General features: G+C 43.8%; 1 protein-coding gene and 1 pseudogene across 1 annotated transcript in view; one reads left to right on the top strand and one right to left on the bottom strand.

Moving 5' to 3' along the window:
* The first annotated feature begins 382 nt into the window (after positions 1 to 382).
* Positions 383 to 1322, top strand: LOC139172889 (F-actin-capping protein subunit alpha-1 pseudogene; annotated as a pseudogene).
* An 8823-nt stretch (positions 1323 to 10145) lies between these two features.
* The window catches only part of ST8SIA2 (ST8 alpha-N-acetyl-neuraminide alpha-2,8-sialyltransferase 2), a 54857-nt gene continuing 42051 nt past the window's right edge, over positions 10146 to 22951 (bottom strand). Inside the window, exons 5-6 of the mRNA XM_070763512.1 lie at positions 22515 to 22808; positions 10146 to 11500 (exon numbers count right to left, since the gene is read on the bottom strand). Coding sequence (XP_070619613.1) covers positions 11215 to 11500; positions 22515 to 22808 — 580 coding nt within the window. The 3' untranslated portion in view covers positions 10146 to 11214. The remainder of the gene's footprint in view (positions 11501 to 22514; positions 22809 to 22951) is intronic.

Raw genomic sequence — 22951 nt, 5'->3', positions numbered from 1 at the left:
TGACTGCACTGTTCACCCATTTTGAGACTGTCAGAAATCACTACCCCTAAGTCCTTCTCTTCTGAAGTTTTTGCTAACACAGAACTGCCAATGCAATACTCAGATTGAGGATTCCTTTTCCCCAAGTGCATTTTTATCTATATTGCCTTTAACTATTCTTATATATCTTGATGTTTTATTCCAACATTTGTTGTGAGTTCCCTTTTTTTAGTCCATAAATACCATTTTTATTGATTCAGTCTTCTGAAAGGGGATGACCTGAACAATCAAGTTTTCTTGATTTAATGATGATCAAAACCTGCTGTCCTCACTCATATTGATGCTTTGGGTATTTTTCATCCGTAGGTCAACGGTGTGTTCACCATTCCAAGGTCCATCCTTTGCAAGCTGGGCCAAGATGTCTACAGAGATACCATCCGTAGACCACCCCCAAATCAAGACAGAGAAAGCCCAAGCAGTGCGTAGACTCTTGAAACAAATCCCACCTGGAGAATTTAATGAGGCCTTCAGTGACTTACGCATGCTGGTAGGAGATGACAACATGATGTGTGAAGAAGCACCGACCCTCTGTGCCGTGTACAACAAGGACCATTTCACACCAGTCCAAACCAAGAAATGTGAGGTCCTTTTGACTCGCCACAATGAACTGGAAGAGAACTACTTCCTGGATCCACAGAACCAGGTCTCCTTCAAGTTTGACCATTTGAGGAGAACACCAATTGACTTCCAAGCTCATCCCGAGGAGGACAAGAAAGGAGAACTCTGGAGGAGATCCCTCCACGAGGCCCTGAAATGTTACGTTGACAACCACTACCCTGATGGGCATTGTAGTGTCTTTGTCAAGGACACAGCTATGCGGAAGATCTTTGTGGCTTGCATTGAAAGCCACCGATACAAACCTTCCGCCTTCTGGAACGGCTTGTGGAAATCGGAATGGACATTTGCTCTGGCTCCAGCCTCTACATCCACTCAGGTGACCGGAGTCATCACCATTCAGGCACACTACTTTGAAGATGGCAACATACACCTGACAGTGGCCAAGGATGCGGAGGAGACCCTGGTGGTCACTGACGAAGCCCAGACGGCGAAGGACTTTGCCAAGCTGGTGGAAAAGATGGAAAACGAGATCCAGAGTAAAATCATGGAAGAGTACGACCTCATGAACAGCGGCTACATCAAGTATTTTCGGAGGCAGCTGCCCATCACTCACACCAGCTTGGATTGGGAAAAGGTAGTGACAGTGAAGACCGTAGAGGCTCGTATGGTCTAGTGCGAGTCATGCTTTGCGCAGCCAGAGAAACGGAAGAAGAAAAGTGGAAAAGTTGGAGGAAACATCCATCGACGAACGTATCTTCTAAAGTAAAGGAGCCAATAAAATAAGCATTGAAATAAAATGGAAGGTGTGTGTCTATTTCTGCGTTGGAAGATTTGGAAAAGGAAATGCAGAGCTAGTGTTTCCTGTCCCCATCAGTGATGGGCTTATTTTGTGGGTGTGGCTTATTTATTTATATTTTTTATTTATTTATTAAATTTGTATGCTGCCCCATTCCGCAGACTCGGGGTGGCTCACAGCAACAGAAAACAATATATAATACAAATTCAATAATTAGAAAGCTAAAAACCCATAATTTAAAAAACATGCACACAACATACCATACATAAACAGTATAGGCCTGGGGAAGTTATCTCAGTTCCCCCATGCCTGAGGGCAGAGGTGGATTTTAAGGAGTTTACGAAAGGCAAGGAGGGTGGGGGCAGTTCTAAACTCAGGGGGGAGCTGGTTCCAGAGGGTCGGGGCCGCCACAGAGAAGGCTCTTCCCTTGGGACCCACCAAATGACATTGTTTAGTCGACGGGACCTGGAGAAGGCCAATTCTAGGGACCTATTCGGTCGTTGGGATTCGTGCGGCAGAAGGCGGTCCCGGAGATATTCTGGTCCGATGCCATGAAGGGCTTTATAGGTCAAAACCAACACTTTGAATTGTGACTGGAAATTGATTGGCAACCAATGCAGACTGCGGAGTGTTGGTGTGACATGGGCATACCTTGGGAAAGCCCATGATTGCTCTCGCAGCTGCATTCTGCACGATCTGAAGTTTCCGAACACTTTTCAAAGGTAGCCCCATGTAGAGAGCGTTACAGTAGTCGAATCTCGAGGTGATGAGGGCATGAGTGACTGTGAGTAGTGAGTCCCGATCCAGATAGGGCTGCAACTGGTGCACCAGGCGAACCTGGGCAAATGTCCCCCTTGATGGTCATGTGACCGGGTAGGAGCAGCTTGCTGGCCATGTGATCAAGTGGGAGTGACTTGACAATCATGTGACTGGGAGTGGCTTAAAGATCATGTGACTGGGTGGGAGTGGCTTACCAACCAAGATAAGTTTTCATATAGGTGCTTGGACTCTTTTTCAGTGGATTAAGTCACATTATTTGGCTAGCCACAAAAAGGACAAATGATAGACAGTGTTATTGGTTGAGGAGCACAGGAAGATTTGAAGGTTTTGTACTGAACCCATAAGGATGGAAGGCACTCTAGTGCGCTTATGTACGCCCCTTACTGACATCTTAGGAATCTGGAGAGGTCAACCATGGATAGTCTAATGAAATAGTCTCTCATTCTCTCTCATTGTCTCTCTCCTCCTCCTCTCTCTCTCGTTCTCATTCTCTCTCATTCTCTCATTACTCCACTCTCTCGCTCTCTCTCTCCCCCTGACTTCCTGCTACTAACTTCTGACATCCTTATTATCTCCTGTTGGCAAAGGCTGAAAGAAGCCCCCTGCTACTCCCTGGATGCTCTCCAAATTGCCAGACACCTCACTGACTTCTTTGTTGCTAGTGCCATGTAAACACTTAGCTTTGAGAGGGAAACACTGGGATGGCTTTTTCAATATTTGCAAAGAGCATCTTTTGTCCCACCTGGAATTACAGGGACACATTGCTGGGAATTGTGAGATTCCTGTTATATATGGAACGCTTGAAATGGGATAAGAAAGAGTGTGCCTTACTTCCTCTCTCCCACCTTTCTTTCCTGCCTTCCACTCTTCCTTCCTCCCTTCCTCTCTTCCTTCCTCCCTTCCTCTCTTCCTTCCTTCCCTCCCTCCTCCCTTCCTCTCCCTTCCTTCCTTCCCTTCCTCCTTCCTCCCTTCCTCTATTCCTTCCTTCCTCCCCCATCCTTCCCTATGTCCCTCCCTCCCTCCTTCCCTCCCCCTCCCTCACTTTCTCTCTCTCTCCCTCCCTCCCCCAGCCTGTTTTCTCTGAATGGAAATGTACCTCTTGAAAATATATGCAGCTAGGAAAACATGTGTACACATAAGAAAGCAACTTTGATCTCCTAACCACTTCACCCCTGTTTTCCTACTGTTAATACTGCAAGGGTATTAGCTGGAGCAACCTGTGGCCCCCACACCTTCGCAGCTATTAAAGATGTATGTATCCATGTACCAGTATAGAAGCAGGTATACATTTGTGTTTGGGCAGGAAATGAAGCCACACAGGCACATACGCCACAGGTATGTGCACTCCTTGCATGTCCATAAGGTCCTCTTTCTTTTCCAGGCATTTAAATGTCTGTGAGCCGCCCCGAGTCTGCGGAGAGGGGCGGCATACAAATCTGATTAATAAAAATAATAATAATTTTAAAAAATGTCGCTTCAGGCGAAAAATGAATAAAAGAACGACTTTCAGAAGCTGCACTCTGCTTTCCTTTTGCTCTTGCGTCTTTAAAACAGGGGTCCCCAACTTCTGGGCTTGGCATGTGTGCATGCAACAGCCCATCACTCACACAAATTAAGCTGCATGGGCAGGCACGCACACCTGGCCAAGATTCATGCAAGTCGAACTGCAAGTAGCGGGCACATACATGCAGAACTGGTTCCCCTCTCTTCCCCTCAACAGCCGGGCCACCAAGCCATAATAGTTGGGGACCAGTAATGGGCTGCTGCCCTCCACAGTGGGCGAACACAATGGGGTCAGTAGGTTTATGCACTATATATTGAATACTTCATAGTTTATTTATTGCCCTTCCTTCTCTAGTACCTTATGTTCTGCCGGGCTCTCTGGTAGGAGCCTCCCGAAAATTCAAGGGTATAAATTTCAGACACACACACGTTTGAAAATTCAAAACCATGTTCTTTATCCCAAAAGTCAAAATAAACTAAGCACTCTTTTTGTATTGCAAAGAGCACTTGTCCCAAAACAACCTGGTAGCCTGTACAATTTCCCTTAAGCAGTCATTAAGTACTTAGCTAACAGCTGTGAAGAAACTTCACACCCCTTCTTCTTCCAGTGAAATGAGACACACACACACACACACGTTGCTCTGCTTTGTTTTCAAAGGCGTGAAAAATCAACAAGCAAAGTCCAGAAACCAGCAACCCAGGATTCCTGACGAACTGCGATCAGATACTTTTCCACAACAGCCAAACCCACATGCTGCTATTTATAGCAGCAGCCCTAATTACTGGAGCCCCACCCAAACACAGGTGGCCGTTCTTATCTCCTGTAATATGTCCTTACTTGGTGTCTTCTACGCATAATTCTGCGCTTGCATGGATCCAAAACGTCTTCATCCGAATCAATGGAAGATAAGGGAGATTGACTGTCTGGGCTGTGTGCCAAGCCCTCCTCTGCCGAGTCACTCCCACCTTCTTCTTTGTCCGAGGAAACTAAACTCTGAACTGACTCTGTCGGCAATAACACAGGCCTGTGACATGTTGAAGTTTCCCCTGCATCCACCTCCACATTCCCTGGGGCAGGAGCTGGGCCAGAGCCAACCACAACACCTTAGTATGATCCCTAACTACTTTTAAAATAGGAAAAAGTAAAATACAGTATGTTTTTACCCATAAATGCTTTAATCATTTTAATCAGGATCTAGAACTGAACTTTTATAGCAATGAAAGAAAATTGAGCTACTTGCCTAATCTGTTCTCCTACTGAACCTTATGGGTTCAGTACAAAACCTTAAAATGTTACTGGGCTCTTCAACCAAGAATGCTGTCGATCATTTTTCTTTCTTGTGGCTATTCAAATAATGGGACTTGCTCAACTGAAAAAGAGTCCAAGCACCTATTTGAATACAGTGATACCTCATCTTACGAACTTAATTCGTTCCGTGACCAGGTTTGTAAGATGAAAAGTTTGTAAGACGAAGCAATCTACCCTATGGGAATTGTTGTGATTCAGCCTGAGGCTGCTCAGGGAACAGCTGTGTCTCTGCTGGCTCCATGCCCAGAGGAGGATGACAGCGCAGAGGAGGGGGCTGAACAGTCGGACGGGGGAGAGGAGAGTCAGGAATGGGATGAAGGAGAACAGCATGAGAGCCCTGGGGGGGGGCCCTCTCCCCAGCCAGTAGCTTGGAGTCATTAGGTGATGACGCACAAGCTGTCATTGACATGAGACAGAGACGTTCACAGCAATGAAAGGAGCAGTTAAAGAAATATTTTCACCAGTGAATTAGCAACAGCTGGGTTTGGGTGTGGTCCTCATCAGCAGGGTTTAAAAGGCAGGCAAGGCCTTGAAGCCATGTGGAGTGTTATCAATTAGGAGTGGCGTTATCCTGTCTTGTTTCTTGGCGTCTCTGTTCCTGGCTTGTGGCCCAGCAGCTTTGGAAGACCCGTGGGAGGTGTAGGTCTGCTATTTTACAGCCTTGGCTTGGCAGCAAGAATTCTGTATTGCTGCATGGACTTTTGCCTGTGTGGATATATCTGAAGATACAGCATTTTCCTGTTTGTAAGGACATTTTCTGTTACCTGTGTTTTTCTTGAATTTTATAAAATTGCCTTTGCCTTTTACCAGTGTGTCTGGCTTCTCTTTTTGGGTTGGTATTGGCTTCTGGAGTGACCCAGACAGAACAGGAATCAATGTAGAAGCAAATAATGCGTGCAACCCCATCCCCAAATTCACCCTTTTTGCCTTGCGCTGCTGGGAATCCCCGACTCCGGACTTCCGTTGCCAGCCGAAGCGCAGGAATTCCCCTAAGGCTCCCCTCGCTGGGATTCAAAGCAGCGCTGGCAAAAATGAAGGCAAAAATGCTTTGAATCCCAGCGGGAGGAGCCTCAGGGAAAACCCGTGCTTCAGCTGACAACGGAAGTCCAGAGGCGGGGCATCCCAGCGGCGGCGGCTCGAATTCGTATGGTGAAAATAGTTTGGAAGAAGAGGCAAAAAAATCTTAAGCACCGGGTTCGTATCATGAAAAGTTCGTATGAAGAAGGGTTTGTAAGATGAGGTATCACTGCACTTATCTTGTATTTGTATTTATTAGATTTGTATGCCGTCCCTCTCCAAAGACTCGGGGCGGCTAACAACAATAAAAAAGACAATGTGAACAAATCTAATATTAAAAATAATCTAAAAACCCCTAATTTAAAGAACCAATCATACATACAAGCATACCATGTATAAATTCTATAAGCCTAGGGGGAAGGGAAAATTTTCAATTCCCCCATGCCTGACGACAGAGGTGGGTTTTAAGGAGCTTGCGAAAGGCAAGGAGGGTGGGGGCAACTCTGATATCTGGGGGGAGCTGGTTCCAGAGGGTCGGGGAGAAGGTTGATCTTGGCCAGTAAGCCACTCCTACCCACTCACATGACCTTTAAGGCACCCCAGTCAAGCCACACCCACCTGGTCACGTGACCATCAAGCCACAACTACGAAATAAGCCATGCCCACAGCGTGGCAGTAAAAATTTTGGCAGCCCATCAATGTGCCAAATGGAGCTGGCTAGCAAACACATGGTTGTATTTTCATCATGGTTGAATTAATCATGCAAATAACAAGACTTGTGTGATGAGGAGAGGGAAAAGGTCTACTCTGGATGAAAAAATAAATAATCCAAAGACAATCTCAGCTCTGGGTTTTGGATGAGAGAGCACAGCTGCACCAGACAGAGAATATCTCTAACAGATGGTTAGAAAAGCATCTATTAGCTAAGATTAGGAAGCCCTTCAACCATTCACTACCAATTCAAGCTCTGTAGCTTTTTCTAAATCAAGACATTATTCTTGTAGGAGGAATGTCATGGTGGGGCTCAGGGATGAGGTTTGATGCCTATCTCCCCCCATTCCGCCGTTTGAGGTTCGCCTGGTGCACCAGTTGCGGCCCTATTTGGACCGGGACTCACTGCTCACAGTCACTCATGCCCTCATCACCTCGAGGCTCGACTACTGTAACGCTCTCTACATGGGGCTACCTTTAAAAAGTGTTCAGAAACTTCAGATCGTGCAGAATGCATCTGCGAGAGCTATCATGGGCTTTCCTAAATACGCCCATGTCACACCAACACTCCGCAGTCTACATTGGTTGCCGATCAGTTTCCGGTCACAATTCAAAGTGTTGGTTATGACCTATAAAGCCCTTCATGGCACCGGACCAGAATATCTCCGGGACCGCCTTCTGACGCATGAATCCCAGCGACCAGTTAGGTCCCACAGAGTTGGCCTTCTCCGGGTCCCGTCAACTAAACAATGTTGTTTGGCGGGACCCAGGGGAAGAGCCTTCTCTGTGGCGGCCCCGACCCTTTGGAATCAACTGTCCCCAGATATCAGAGTTGCCCCCACCCTCCTTGCCTTTCGTAAAGCTCTTAAGACCCATCTTTGTCGTCAGGCATGGGGGAACTGACACATCTCCCCCGGCCCTATACAGTTTATACATGGAATGTTCGTGTGTGTGTTTGCTTTTAATAATGGGGTTTTTAGTGTTTTTTAAATTATTAGATTTGTTTTTTACATTGTTCTTGTTATTGTTGTGAGCCGCCCCGAGTCTACGGAGAGGGGCGGCATACAAATCTAATAAATAATAATAATAATAATAATAATAATAATAATAATAATAATAATAATAATAAAGCCCATAAAAATCCATATCGCTAAAGATGAATCTGAGCATCTCGTCTATCTTTTTCTTTCAAGAAGATTCATCCCACCAGGAAAAGCTGCAGAAGACCCAGGGGAAATATAAAGTATTATCAAGAAAACAAGCAGAGGGATATAGTGGTCGGTGGCTGAATTTAAACATGCCTGGGATAAACATAGATCCATCCTAAGATAAAATACAGGAAGTAGTATAAGGGCAGACTAGATGGACCAGGAGGTCTTTTTCTGCCGTCAGACTTCTGTTTCTATGTTTCTATCAAGGCTGAGAAGCAATGTGGTCCAAGCACCTTTGCAAAGACACAGATTTTATACTTTGCATGGAGAGGAATGTGTGTCACCAAAACATCAACTATATGGAAAATGGAAAGGAACTGAAGTTAGGGATGGGTAACAGAGTTGGAAGGGACCTGGAAGGTCTTCTAGTCCAACCCCCTGCTTAGGCAGGAAACCCTACACCACTTCAGACAAATGGTTATTCAACATCTTCTTTAAAACTTCCAGTATTGGAACATCCACAACTTCTGGAGGCAAGCTGTCCCACTGATTAATTGTTCTAATGGCCAGGAAAATTTTCCTTAGTTGTAGGTTGGTTCTCTCCTTTGTTAGTTGCCATCCATTGTTTCTTGTTCTGCTCTCAGTACTTTGGAGAATGTCCTCTCTTTTTTATGGCAGCCCCTTAGACCAGTGATTTTCAACCTTTTTTGAGCCGCGGCACATTTTTTACATTTACAAAACCCTGGGGCACATTGAGCAGGGGGAGGGTGGGGGCTAAAAAAAGTTTGGACAAAAAAATTATCTCTCTCTCTTCCTCCCTTTCGCTCTATTTCTCTCTCTCTCTCCCTCTTTCTCTCCCTTCCTTCTTTCTCTCTCCATCCCTCTTTCTTTCTCTTCCTTCCTCTCTTTTTTGCTCTCTTTCTCTCTCTCTCCCTCCCTACCTCCCTCTATGTCTTTCTCTCTCTCTCCTTCCCTCCCTCTCTTTCTATCTCTCTTGCTTTCTCTCTCTCTCTTGTTCTCTTTCTCTCTCTTGCTCTTTCTCTCTCTTGCTTTCTTTCTCTCTTTCTCTCTCTTGCTTTCTTTCTCTCTCTCTCTTGCTTTCTTTCTCTCTCTCTCTTGCTCTCTTTCTCTCTTTCTCTCTCTCTCCCTCCCTACCTCCCTCTATGTCTTTCTCTCTCTCTCCTTCCCTCCATCTCTTTCTCTCTCTCTTGCTTTCTCTCTCTCTCTTGTTCTCTTTCTCTCTCTTGCTCTTTCTCTCTCTTGCTTTCTTTCTCTCTCTCTCTTGCTTTCTTTCTCTCTCCGAGCTTCGCGGCACACCTGACCATGTCTCACGGCACACTAGTGTGCCACGGCATACTGGTTGAAAAACACTGCCTTAGACATTAGAAACCCCTTAGATATTAAGCCATTAATCTATAATTAAAGATGGATTAAAACTTCCCTTCCTTATTTGCTGTCTTTTGTTAAAGATCACTTCACTACTGCACGGGTGTGTAAAATATTCTTCCAGATCTGCAAGCTTTTTGAGCCGGGATGAATTGAGTTGGCCAAGTGTGACTAAACACACGAGGAATTTGTCACCAGATGGGCTACCATTCCAACTTCAGACAGATCATTTCTCATCTCATTTCTCATTTCACCACTCCGTGGCCTGCATTGGCTGCCGATCAGTTTCCGGTCACAATTCAAAGTGTTGGTTATAACCTTTAAAGCCCTACATGGCATTGGACCAGAATACCTCCGGAACTGCCTGCTACCGCACGAATCCCAGCGGCTGATAAGGTCCCACAGAGTTGGCCTTCTCCGGGTCCCGTCGACAAAACAATGTCGTCTCCCCAGGGGAAGAGCCTTCTCTGTGGCGGCCCCGGCCCTCTGGAATCAACTCCCCCCGGAGATTAGAATTGCTCCCACCCTCCTTGTCTTCCATAAACTACTTAAGACCCACCTATACCGCCAGGCATGGGGGATTTGAGACACCTTTCCCCCAGGCTTATTATAATTTATGTTTGGTATGTATGTGCTGTGGTATTTATGTTTGGTATGTATGTGCTGTTTGGTTTTTAAACTATGATAGGGTTTTTAGTTTTTTTTAATATTAGTTTTGTGCCTGTATAATACTGTTTTTATCATGTTGTGAGCCGCCCCGAGTCTTCGGAGAGGGGCGGCATACAAATCTAATAAATTATTATTATTATTATTATTATTATTATTATTATTATTATTATTATTATTATCTGCTGTTTATGGAAGCCGGGTTTCAAATAATGAAGGCACGGATTGCTACAAGGCCTTGAAACTGGGTTTATTAACAAATCTGCTATAAAGCACAATAAAACAGTTGGAACCAAAAGAAGAAAAGGAAATATCCAGCCTGCGAATTTGCTTTTACAAATCGAAAACCCCGAATGTCAATTCTTTCCTTTCACGTCGCACTAAGGCAGAGAGAATGTTTTATATATACTGTATATCAAAAAGGAACTCGCCTTTGTTTGTACAAATATGGCTGGCATCTTGTCTCTTTTGAGGCTACATCGATGGATGCTCCAGACTGGCGTGGTTTATATAGTACAGTACCGCTAAAATGGGCTTCTCTACCAAGGAAGAGGAAAACCACCACAGGAGACAAACAAACAAAAAGAAAAACGATGCTCCCCTTTAAGTCCACTTCCATCTTTTATATTTTGGAAAATTTTTTAAAAAAAACCTCGACGAGCCACCACGATGATGAATGGGCTGATATTTTTTCTTCCAGCGGAAATGTCAGAAACGCCTTTTGTGTCTGAGGATCCTGAGTTGGCTTTGTCACTCTTGCGTTTTTTTCTGAATGGGCACAGCTGGTGGCCTCGGTTGAAAAAAAAAAAGTTCCATACGGCACGGTTAACCCCTCCTTGGCCAGTAGCTTTCTGAGCACTGACCTGCAGTGCTCGAAAAAACAGCAGTTCTAAGGATGAATCCCTACCCCTACATCCACTAAGCCGAGAACACAACACAAGCCGGGAAACGCCCGGCTTTCCTTAGCCAAACAGGCCCTACCTACCAATTCTAGACCACGCACAACATCTGGCCTAACACTGAGTTGTCACACTAAAGTACCCATACACGTCACAGGGGTTTCCAGGCCTGGGAAGGGCGAAGGCCATCTTCTCTTAGGGGTTTTCCCCAACTTTTCCGGTCCTTGCACCAAAGGCTGGCTCCACTTCAACTCGGAGCCCCGGGTGGCCACGTCTGTGCTCTTCTCCCAAACCCAAGAAAACCCACCTCTCCATCTAACCACTCCTCCCAGCCTCCCCTCCCCAATCCTCCCATGGGGCACAGCCTCCGGGAAAGTGGCTTGCCGGAAGCACCTTTTCTTACGTCGTTCCGTTGCAGGGCCCAACGGTGAGTTTTAAGGCTCCTTGGTGATGCAGGAGCTTTAACGCTTTGAATTCCAAAGGCATGGTATGAGGGCTGGCCTGGGACATGTAGCCGTATTTCAGGCTGTCATAGTAGTGGTACTTCACAGGGCTTTGGTCGGGACCTTGGGGAAATGGCCAGAAGCCGTAGAGATAAATCTGGTTGCAGAAGCGAGTTGCCAGCGTGTACATTAATAAACCGGTGGTTGGACGTTTGATATACACTTTGTTCGTCAGCCAATACCTGGAAAGGAAAAAAAACAAAACACAGAAGAAATGGTTAATTTCTTTTGGCATGAGTTTCAGGCCACTGGGGGAGAGAAATACATCTTTGCACAAAAAGAATCATCACTGCTTCCCCAAAAAATTTGCAACAGCTTGGAGGCGAAAAATCATTAGGGATTAAAAATCAGTATCTGTACGTTCTCGGCAGACCTTGAGAATGTCAGAAAAGGAAGAACGGGAAAATAACAAAAGAGCAGCGATGAGTGGCAACCCCTGGAAGGAAGAGGTGAAGGTGAAGATGAAGGGGATAGAAACATAGAAACATAGAAGACTGACGGCGGAAAAAGACCTCATGGTCCATCTAGTCTGCCCTTATACTATTTGCTGGCTGGGAATTCTGGGAGTTGAAGTCCAAATATCTTCGAGTTGCCAAGGTTGGGAAACACTGGCTTAATGTACCTGTACCTACTTTGCTAATGTTTATTTATTTATACTTACTACCTTATATGTGCTTGACAAATGAATGAACAAACAAACAAAAATTAAAAAGGCAATGCATTTTCTGTTCCATTCCTGACCAGCTCCAAGAAGATTTTGCGGCCACCACGCAATTCCTTCTCCTCTTGGCTAAACACCTGGGCCCATAACAAAGGCTAATTAATTTTGCAAGCATGTAAGCAATGTGGCATCAACAGTGTGCGCCACCACTGTTGTGCACGATTCCAGGTTTTAATGAGAAGGCTGGCAGAAAGGGCATCAATTATTTCCTTACTGCCAACCCATCGACTACATCATTTGGCAACTTGAATTGACTGAGGCAGCTGAAAAAACAAACAAGCAGACTTCTGGTTTCGGGCACGGGGTTTCTGTGAACCATAACGGTTGTGCCAAGCTTCTTCCTTAGTTGGAAAAATACTATTTGCACGGGAGGGTTTATTTTGGAGAGGGCTAGCCCCTTGGATGCCAGGGGACTCATGAAGGTCGGTTTAACTGAAATGCAGGGTTTAAATCAGGAGTTCTCCATACGAGAAAACCTCCTACATCTTTCTGCCTACAAGCCATCACTCAATTTGATGAAAGCAAATTTGCTTTCCAAATTTGTTTCAAAGAAGAATGGAACTTTGAAACTTTCATACATTCCCAGTGGCTGGTCAGGTCCCACAGAGTCAGCCTTCTTCTGGTCCCGTCAGCCAGACAATGTCATCGGCCCTATCTGGACCGGGACTCACTGCTCACAGTCACTCATGCCCTCATCACCTCGAGGTTCGACTACTGTAATGCTAGCTACATGGGGCTACCTTTGAAAAGTGTTTGGAAACTTCAGATCGTGCAGAATGCAGCTGCGAGAGCAATCATGGGCTTCCCTAAATATGCCCATGTTACACCAACACTCCGCAGTCTGCATTGGTTGCCGATCAATTTCTGGTCACAATTCAAAGTGTTGGTTATGACTTATAAAGCCCTTCATGGCATCAGACCAGAATATCTCCAGGACCGCCTTCTGCCGCATGAATCCCAGCGACCGGTTAGGTCCCACAGAGTTGGCCTTCTCCGGGTCCCGTCGACTAAACAATGTCATTTGGCGGGACCCAGGAGAAGAGCCTTCTCTGTGGCGGCCCTGACCCTTTGGAACCAGCTCCCCCCAGATATCAGAGTTGCCCCCACCCTCCTTGCCTTTCGCAAGCTCCTTAAAACCCACCTCTGTCGTCAGGCATGGGGGAACTGAAATTTTTTCCCCCTTCCCCCTAGGCTTATAGAATTTATACATGGTATGCTTGTTTGTATGATTGGTCTGTTAAATTGGGTTTTTTTAGATTATTCTTTAATATTAGATTTGTTACATTGTCTTTTTTATTGTTGTTAGCCACCCCTAGTCTTCAGAGAGGGGCGGCATACAAATCTAATAAACAAACAAACAAACAAACAAACAAACCTGGCGGGGCCTATGGGAAGAGCCTTCTTTGTGGTGGCCCCAGCCCTATGGAATGAGCTTTCCTCGGAGATCTGTACTGCCCCCACTCTCCCTGTCTTCTGTAAATGTTCAAAGAGCCACCTCTGCCGGCAGGTCTACGGCTATTGAAATTTTAATACCTTGCCCCAATGAACGAATGTGTGATGGATGATGGATGAATCTTGTTAATTTTTAATTACAGGGATTTCAATTTGTAATGTTACTTAGAATTCTACATGTTATGAGCCACCCTAAATCCCAGGAGAAGGGCAGCATAGGAATCAATCAATCAAACAAACAAAGAAACAAACAAACTTTGGTGAAATTCTCATGTATGGAGCAGGGTGTTATGGCACACTGAGTGATGTGTTGGCCAAGTGGGGAATATGGCAAGTGACCTTATAAGAACTTTGCAAGAGTTTAGAAGGGAAGGAGGATTCAGGCTACTATAAAATATGGGAGAACTTTTATAATTGTGTAAAAGAAAGAAATAAAGGATAAAAGAATAGAAATTATATAGAAAGACAGTTCAAAAGATTAGAATCTAAGCTTGTAGAAAAGTAAGCAAATATGTAAATATGCAAAGCAATATGTTTATTAAAATAAGGTAAAAATGCACATATCTCTAACTGAAATTCTGAAAGAGGTGATTGATCGAGGGGGTTTAAGGGGTGACTTGATCGAAGTGTATAAATCATGCATGGGATAGAAAAGGTGGATGGAGAAACATTCTTTTCTCTATCACACAATACTAGGACGAGGGAGCACTCCCTTAAAGCTCACAGGTAAGAAAGCGAGGACAAATAAAGGGAAACATTTCTTCACCCAGACGGTCATTGGTTTATGGAATTCCCTTCCAGAAGAGGTCGTGACAGCTGTTGATAGCTTCAAGGCAGGATTAGACAGATTCATGGATGCCAAGTGTATCGGTGGTTATTGAAACAGATGTCCATGTGTGGCCTCTATGTTGGTTGAGGCAGGCAGGATTCCCTTGAGTACCATTTGTTGGGGGTCAGGGGAAAGGAAGGGTTTTGCCTTCTCTTTCTACTCAAGATCCCCATGGACAATTGGTGGGCCACTGGGTGACACAGAATGCTGGACTCGATGGGCGTTGGCCTGATTCAGCATGGCTCTTCTTATGTTCTATGTTCTTATGTTCTACAAATATCTGAAGGGCTGTCACAGAGCAGAGGGACCAGCATTGTTCTCATTAGCACATGGAAGGACTAGAAACAATGGGATGAAACTGCAAGGGAGTAGATTTAGATTAGATATCAGAAAAAACTTTCTAAGAGTAAGGGTGATAAACCGGTGGAACAATTTGCCACATGAGGTGGTGAGCTCGCCTTCACTGGAGGTCTTCAAACAGAGACTGGACAGTCATCTTTCTGGGATGGTTTAGTGAATCCTGCATTGAGTAGGGGTTTGGACCCGATGACCCTGGAGGTCCCTCCCAACTCCATGATTCTATGATTCTATGTGGCATATCCAAGATGTGACATCTTGGAGGGGATGTCAGGGAATACTGTACACGTGGATGCCCTGTTTTTTATTGTCCAGTCCTCTCAACAGCCAATTACAGCCTCCCCCGTCTGCCCACATTTCCAGTATTAAATCCTGTTCTGTCGGGCTCTCTGGTAGACTCCTCCCAAAAATTCACAGGTACAAATTTCAGACACACACACGTTTGAAAATTCAAAACAATGTTCTTTATAATGAAAATTCACTTAAACTAAGCCCTCTTTTGGTATTGCAAAGAGCACTCGTCTCCAAACAAACTGGTAATTTGTACAAGTCCCTTATCAGTTCTGTGATACTTAGCTTGCAGCTGTGAGGCAATTCACAGTCCTTCTTCTTTCACAAAGTGAAACACACTTTGCTCTGGTTTAGTTTCAAAGCGGGGAAAAATCAGCACACAAAAGGTCAAAGTCAGTAAAGCAGTCACGAAACACAATGATCAGATAATCCTCCACAATGGCCAAACCCACAGGCTGCTCTTTATAGCAGCCTCACTAATGACCACAGCCCCACCCAACCACAGGTGGCCTCATTTTCTTTGATAATAATCTCTCAGTTGTTGTTGCCTATGCATTGCTGTCCGCATGCATGGCTGTATCATTAACTCTTGTTCTGAATCCAAGGAGGAGCTAGATAATTGATCTCCTTCTGAGCTGTCTGCCACACTCTCCTCCTCCCTGTCACTCATGTCTTCTTGGTCAGAGGAGCCTTCATTAGCAGATTCCACTGGGGGCAAAACAGGCCTGCAGCATGTGGATGTCTCCCCCACATCCACAGTCCTTGGGGCAGGAGCTGGGCCAGAGCTAACCACAACAAAATCCCAAGGAAAAAAGCCAGGAAGGACTTTCTCTGAGGAAGGAAAGTCTAAAATGAGGGAAAGATAGGGAAAAACAGCACCAGGGATAGCTCCCTCTATCCCTTTGGTAATAAACTGAGCTCGGAAACACCACAAAGGTTATTTAGAATAAATTTCCAAGCACTCCAAATATAACATAAAAACCCAAAAGCTTTTCTTTTTTCACAGACAAAAGAAAGAGTAGACCTTCCAGAAATTGCAAGGGTTGTTTTGATCTTCATAATCAAGAAAGATTATGGATCTCCAATAATCATGTTTTCCATTTGAAACACACGGAACAAACCTGTCCTTCAAAGTCAATTTTAAGTCCTGCTAATCTTGCAGAGACACCTATGCATTTTTCATTGGTGGTTAAATCACAGTTTCCTTCTGAGAGAATTTTCAAGTACTTGATTTAGCGTTGCGCCTAAGATTTTTTGGCAGTTTCTCATCGAAATGTTATTCCAATCCAGCCTTGTTTAACTCCCTACTTAGGGTACCACTATTTCTTGTACTCATAACCATACTTCTTATATATTCACAATCATGTTTATGCTTTGTTTGTAGTTTGTCTGTAATCATATACATGCTTGACAAAATAAATAAATAAAATATCAATTGAGCTCCAAATTAGAATAAAACATTGATTCTCCAAGACTTATAAATTGAAGAACAGATTCATTAATCTCAATGCTGAAGTGAACACAAGAACAAGGGGACACAATCTGAAGTTAGTTGGGGGAAAGATCAAAGGCAACATGAGAAAATATTATTTTACTGAAAGAGTAGTAGATCCTTGGAACAAACTTCCAGCAGACGTGGTTGGGAAATCCACAGTAACTGAATTTAAACATGCCTGGGATAAACATATATCCATCCTAAGATAAAATACAGGAAATAGTAAAAGGGCAGACTAGATGGACCAAGAGGTCTTTTTCTGCCATCAGTCTTCTATGTTTCTATGTTTCTAACAATAACCTCTTTATCAGCATTACAAATTATCAGAGTTTGTCTGCTTGTCTGTCTGTCTCTCCCATCTGTCTCTCTTATCTATCAATCATCTATCTATCTATATATATATTTATCTATCTATCTATCTATCTGTCTGTCTGTCTGTCTGTCTGTCTGTCTGTCTGTCTGCCTGCCTGCCTGCCTGCCTGCCTGCCTGCCTGCCTGCCTACCTGCCTACCTGCCTACCTGCCTACCTGCCTACCTACCTACCTACCTACCTACCTACCTACCTACCTACCTATCTATCTATCTATCTATCTATCTATCTATCTATCTATTCTGCCTGACCGGGCTCAGGCAATAATTAACGGTCCAGGAAAGAAGGTCAGACACACACGTGCATTGCTAATCAGCAAACCTGTATTAAACATAAAAGAAAAGGCTAAAAAAAACTGTCCTTATTTTCAGGAGTAAAACACAGTTCGAGGCAAAAATTCAGCTAGATACAAACTTCATGAAAAAGCAAACAAATACAAAATTCACGTAGCAGAACCGTTCCAGGAGTTCTCTGAATTCTCGAGGCACGAGAGCAGCAGCTAGTCCCAGAGTTTTCAACTCCCACTTGCCTGACAATGCTGAGTTGAAATCCAAAGGCACAGAGCAGAGGCTTCAAAGCAGGAACCACAAAGCCACACAAACCACACAGATGAACATCCACAGTTTGCCTCTGCCTCTGTTCCCTTTTGTAACTGTAGCCCTCATTATGGGAACCACACCCAGCCCTCATTCTATGGACCACACCCAAACACAGGTGACACCATAATCACCATTGATAATCCCTTAATTGAGCCCTACGTTGCATTGCTCTACAGCTACACTAATTAATTATCTGTTCAGCATCCGAATCCAAAGAAGAGAGGCTATCTGATGGGCTGCCTGCTAAACCCCCTGGGCTGTCTGCCAGTTCCTGTGGGCTGTCTGCCAACTCCTCTGAACCATCTGCCTCATCCTCTGGGCTGTCTGCCACGTTTTCCTGGCTATCAGCCAGGCTTTCACAATCACTCTGTGACGCATCTCTCACATATGTGGGGGCAACAGCTGGCCCAGGCCCGAACACAAAACTATCTATCTATCTATCTATCTATCTGTCTGTCTGTCTGTCTGTCTGTCTGTCTGTCTGTCCGTCCCTCCCTCCCTCCCTCCCTCCCTCCCTAATTAACTAGCTAACTACCTACCTAGCTAGCTAATCCACCCACCTGTTCACCTATGAGTGGCTAATCCACCCACTCTCCCACCCAACCATTCATGCAACCATCCATCCACCCATCGCACAAGGTCTCAACATCTTAGTTGCAGATCAATACATTTTCCATGTCTCACTGAATTTGTTTATATCAAATAATCCATAACTTGTTTTTATCTTCTGGCCTTTATATTCTGCTGCCTGAATTGAAAGTAAAAAATTTATTCTAACTCCAGAGGAGGGGCAATTCTGCAACCAGCAATTAGAGTTACTTTACATAGCTGCTAACCCCTGCATGATAACTGAAGACAGCAAATAGCTGGTACCCTCTGCATTTTAGGGGTTATGCAAATTTTTCCAGCTTGGACATGATAGCTCTTTTAATAATTCATTCTCAGGTTTTCCATACTAACAATACACATGGAGATCATTTCCATACTAACAATACACACAGAGATAAACAAGGACAAAAGGATGCATATATTACAGCTGGTCACTTCATAGTTTATTTGAGGGACAGTCAAAGGTTTGAACTTTTCTGTATCTTGGAGCTGCAATTAGCTCCATCCTGCATCAATTTTGGCTTGGGCAGCTTCCCTCCAGTTGTTCTATCATAAAGGAATACATAAATGGCCTTGCCATACAGCAGAAGTCTTCAAACTTGGCAATTTTAAGACTTGATCAAAGTGTATAAAATCATGCATGGGATAGAAAAGGTGGATAGAGAAAAATTCTTTTCTCTATCACACAATACTAGGATTCGCCCACGTTTCTTCAACACTCCATGGCTTGCATTGACTGCCAATCAGTTTCCGGTCACAATTCAAAGTGTTGGTCATGACCTTTAAAGCCCTATATGGCAATGGACCAGATTACCTCTGGAACCGCCTGCTACCGCACGAATCCCAGTGACCGATAAGGTCCCACAGAGTTGGCCTTCTCCGGGTCCCGTCGACTAAACAATGTCGTTTGGCGGGCCCCAGGGGAAGAGCCTTCTCTGTGGCGGCCTCGGCCCTCTGGAACCAACTCCCCCCGGAGATTAGAACTTCCCCCACCCTCCCTGTCTTTCGTAAACTACTCAAGACTCATTTATACCACCAGGCATGGAGGAGTTGAGATAGCTCTTCCCCCTAGGCCATTACAAGTTATGCATGGTATGTTTGTGTGTATGTTTGGTTTTATAATAGGGGTTTTTAGTTGCTTTTTATTATTGGATTGTACATGTTGTGTTTATTATTGTTGTTAGCCGCCCCGAGTCTGCGGAGAGGGGCGGCATACAAATCCAATAAATTATTATTGTTGTTGTTGTTGTTGTTGTTGTTATTATTATTATTATTATTATTATTATTATTATTATTATTAGAGGGCACTCCCTAAAGTTCATAGGTAAGAAAGTGAGGATAAATAAAGGGAAATATTTCTTCACCCAGAGGGTCCTTGGTTTATGGGATTCCCTTCCAGAAGAGGCCGTGACAGCTGTAAGCCTGGATAGCTTCAAGGCAGGATTAAATAGATTGATGGATGCCAAGTGTATCATAGGTGGTTATTGAAATGGATGCCCAAGTGCCACCTCTATGTTGGTTGAGGCAGATGAGATTCCCTTGGGTCCCATTTGTTGGGGGTCAAGGGAAAGGGAGGGTCTTGCCTTCTCTTTCTGCTCAAGATCCCCTTGGACAATTAGTGGGCCACTGTGGGACACAGAATGTTGGACTCGATGGGCTTTGGCCTGATTCAGTATGGCTCTTCTTAGGTTCTTATGTTCTTAACATGAATTCCGAAAGCCAATCAGTTGTACGAAACAGAATCAAGATGCTTGTCAGAGCTTTGCTTTGCTAGATGTCAGCCTGCCATAAAATATAGGGGAACAGAGCTGTTGGGATGGGAGGGAACAGAACAGAAACTACTCATTGTGCCTTCCAGAGATATCAGCTCACTGTCCCAAGGCCAGAAGCCTGGGAATGGAATGTAACGGTGCCGCTATATGGATTGTTACCAAAACAAATCTTTTGAATAAAACTAGACAATTGAGAGATAACAGTGGGAAGAAATGGAAAAGTGGAAGTTCACTGGGGAATCTTTGTTTAGTTTAGAACTAAGACGCCTTAAACAAGATCTAAGTATTGCCCACAAGATCATATGCTGCAACGTCCTGCCTGTCGGTGACTACTTCAGCTTCAACCACAACAACACAAGAGCACACAACAGATTTAAACTTCATATTAACCGCTCCAAACTTGACTGTAAAAAATATGACTTCAGTAACCGAGTTGTCGAAGCATGGAAGTCATTACCGGACTCCATAGTGTCATCCCCAAACCCCCAACACTTTACCCTTAGATTATCTACGGTTGACCTCTCCAGATTCCTAAGAGGTCAGTAAGGGGCGAGTACAAGTGCACTAGAGTGCCTTCCGTCCCCTGTCCTATTGCTCTCCTACATCTCCTATACCTGTCTTCTATTCCTATATCTCTTCTTCTATTCTTTCATTGATATGTTCTATTACTATACCTTCTTTTCTATTCTTTCTTAGATATATTTTACCATGAGTATCTCCTCTATAACCTTCATCATGTATTTTACTATGAGTATATAGATATACAGTATACCCACTATAACCCTCATTGTGTATTGGACAAAATAAATGAATGAATGAATGAATGAATGAACGAACGAACAAACGAACAAACGAACAAACGAACAAACGAACAAACGAACAAACGAACAAACGAACAAACGAACAAACGAACAAACGAACGAACAAACAAACAAACAAACAAACAAACAAACAAACCATTAGTTCTGGCTTTACTCTACTGCAAACCCTTGGCTCTTAGTAAACGTATGCCTATCTCACCAAATGGGAGTCAAGGGTTTCTTTCCCTAGGATTCAAGTCATGGCTGGTGTGACAGTGATATTACTTTGAGCTACTTTCCAGTGAAGGGCTGCACATTTTTTTACTACCACACTGTGGGCATGGCTTCTTTTGTGGGTGTGGCTTGCCAGCCATGTGACCAGGTGGGTGTGGCTTGATGATCATATGACTGGGGGGGGTGACTTAAAGGTCATGTGATTGGCTTAAAGGTGGCCAACTTGACGTCACTCATGTCAAGGGTTTGGGTTAAGATTAGGGTGCCTGGCCTCTCCTCAAAGAGATACAATTTCCCTATCCATTTACTATTACTGAACATCCAAAATATTTTATGTTCAGTAATCCCTTGCTACTTTGCAGTACATCTTTTGTGGATTCGCTACTTCACGCATTTTCAAAGGGGGCTTAAATCCATTGAAAATTTTAAATCCATTAAAAATTCATAAAATTCTTCTACAGTACTACTGTACTCTGTTAAAGAAACTGGTAGGATATCACATGTAGTTCCAGCTGAGAAACATTATAGAATGACTGTTTATAGCAAAGGGTGGGTTTTAAAAGTCCAAACACTCATTAAAAAATCTTTCCTCTACTTCACGGAAATTCATTTTTCACGCGTGGTCTTAGAACGTATATATGCCATATGTGTATATATGCCATATGTGCACATACATATTACATACAGGCCCACAAAAATATACATTATCTACTATATAAACTGTTGCTTGTATCCTAAGATTTTTATTAATATTGATTGTTTCTTCATTGCTTATTTGACCCCCTATGACAATCATTAAGTGTTGTACCACATGATTCTTGACAAATGTATCTTTTTGTTTTATGTACACTGAGAGCATATGCACCAAGACAAATTCCTTGTGTGTCCAATCACACTTGGCCAATAAAATTCTATTCTATTCTATTCTTTTTTATTTTTTAAAAAATATTATCTTTATTACAAATAAATGGGGGAAGGGAATACAAAAAACAAAAGGCCTATCTAGACATTGGTATAAATTTGTGCAGTTTTAAAGTGTGCAATTCTAAAATAGTATACATATTTACATCGGGAGGAAAAGGGGAAATAAAAAGTTAGAGCATGGTAAAGGAAGAAAGAGGGGTAGAAAGAGAAAGAGAGGAGAGAAAAGCAAAAGGCAAGAAAAGAAGAAGAGAAAGAAATAAAACAGTTAAGTAAAAGGGAAGAGAACATATAGAGAAAAGATAGAGAATAGGACTATTCTATTCTGTTCTGTTCTGTTCTATTCTATTCTATTCTATTCTATCCTATCCTATTCAACCTCATTTACAGTGATAGGAAAAACATACCCAGAGCTCAGAAGGGAAAGAAAAAAAAATAAATAAAAAATTTTCTACCAGTTCTGCATATTTGATCAAAAATTTTCTACCAGTTCGGCGTACCTGACCGTACCCATAGGAACCCATCACTGCTACTTTCTCACCCTGCTCTCTCTTGATCCTCCCTTAATGGTTCAGTGCACGAATAGAAAAGCAGACATCCCTAGAAGCACTCCATCGCTTCCTACATCTCCTCTACTTTGTCTCAACTGAAATGATGGAACTGCCCCAATATTTGAAAAGTTGGGTTGATCTTCCATTCCAAGCTCACTGTTTTGTTTCACCCTCCATAGCCCGAGATCTGCTCACCCTCGTACAGCGTGCAGTAGTCGCAGAGATGGGTAGGCAGTGCGGACGTTAATGTGATGCTTGAGGATGAGCTCGTTGACCCACTCCACTCGTTCTTTGCCCCCTTTGGCCATGAATGCTGGGATCCAAAGGATGCTGCCATTGAGGCTATGAAGGCGTTGAAGCAGCTTCTCCCGCCAAGTGTCGTTCACCAGATCCTCAAAGGCGCGCTGGATGACGGAAGGGTTCATGGTGACCAAATCAGTCTTCCTTCCAACGTCGTGGGTATATTCCTGCACTGGGGCTAGGTTGCACCTGGAAATGGAAATGATTAGAATACAGGATCAGGTTTAGGATAAAGAATATGATCAAAATAAATATAAATCATTATTATTCCGGCATCGGACCAGAATATCTCCAACATCCACATGCAGCAGGCCTGTTTTGCTCCCAATGAA

This window comes from Erythrolamprus reginae, chromosome 10 (assembly GCF_031021105.1).
Source record: "Erythrolamprus reginae isolate rEryReg1 chromosome 10, rEryReg1.hap1, whole genome shotgun sequence".
Lineage (NCBI taxonomy): Eukaryota > Metazoa > Chordata > Lepidosauria > Squamata > Dipsadidae > Erythrolamprus > Erythrolamprus reginae.
The sequence above is the reverse complement of the archived record's forward strand: the minus strand, read 5'-3'. Positions and strand labels throughout refer to the sequence as shown.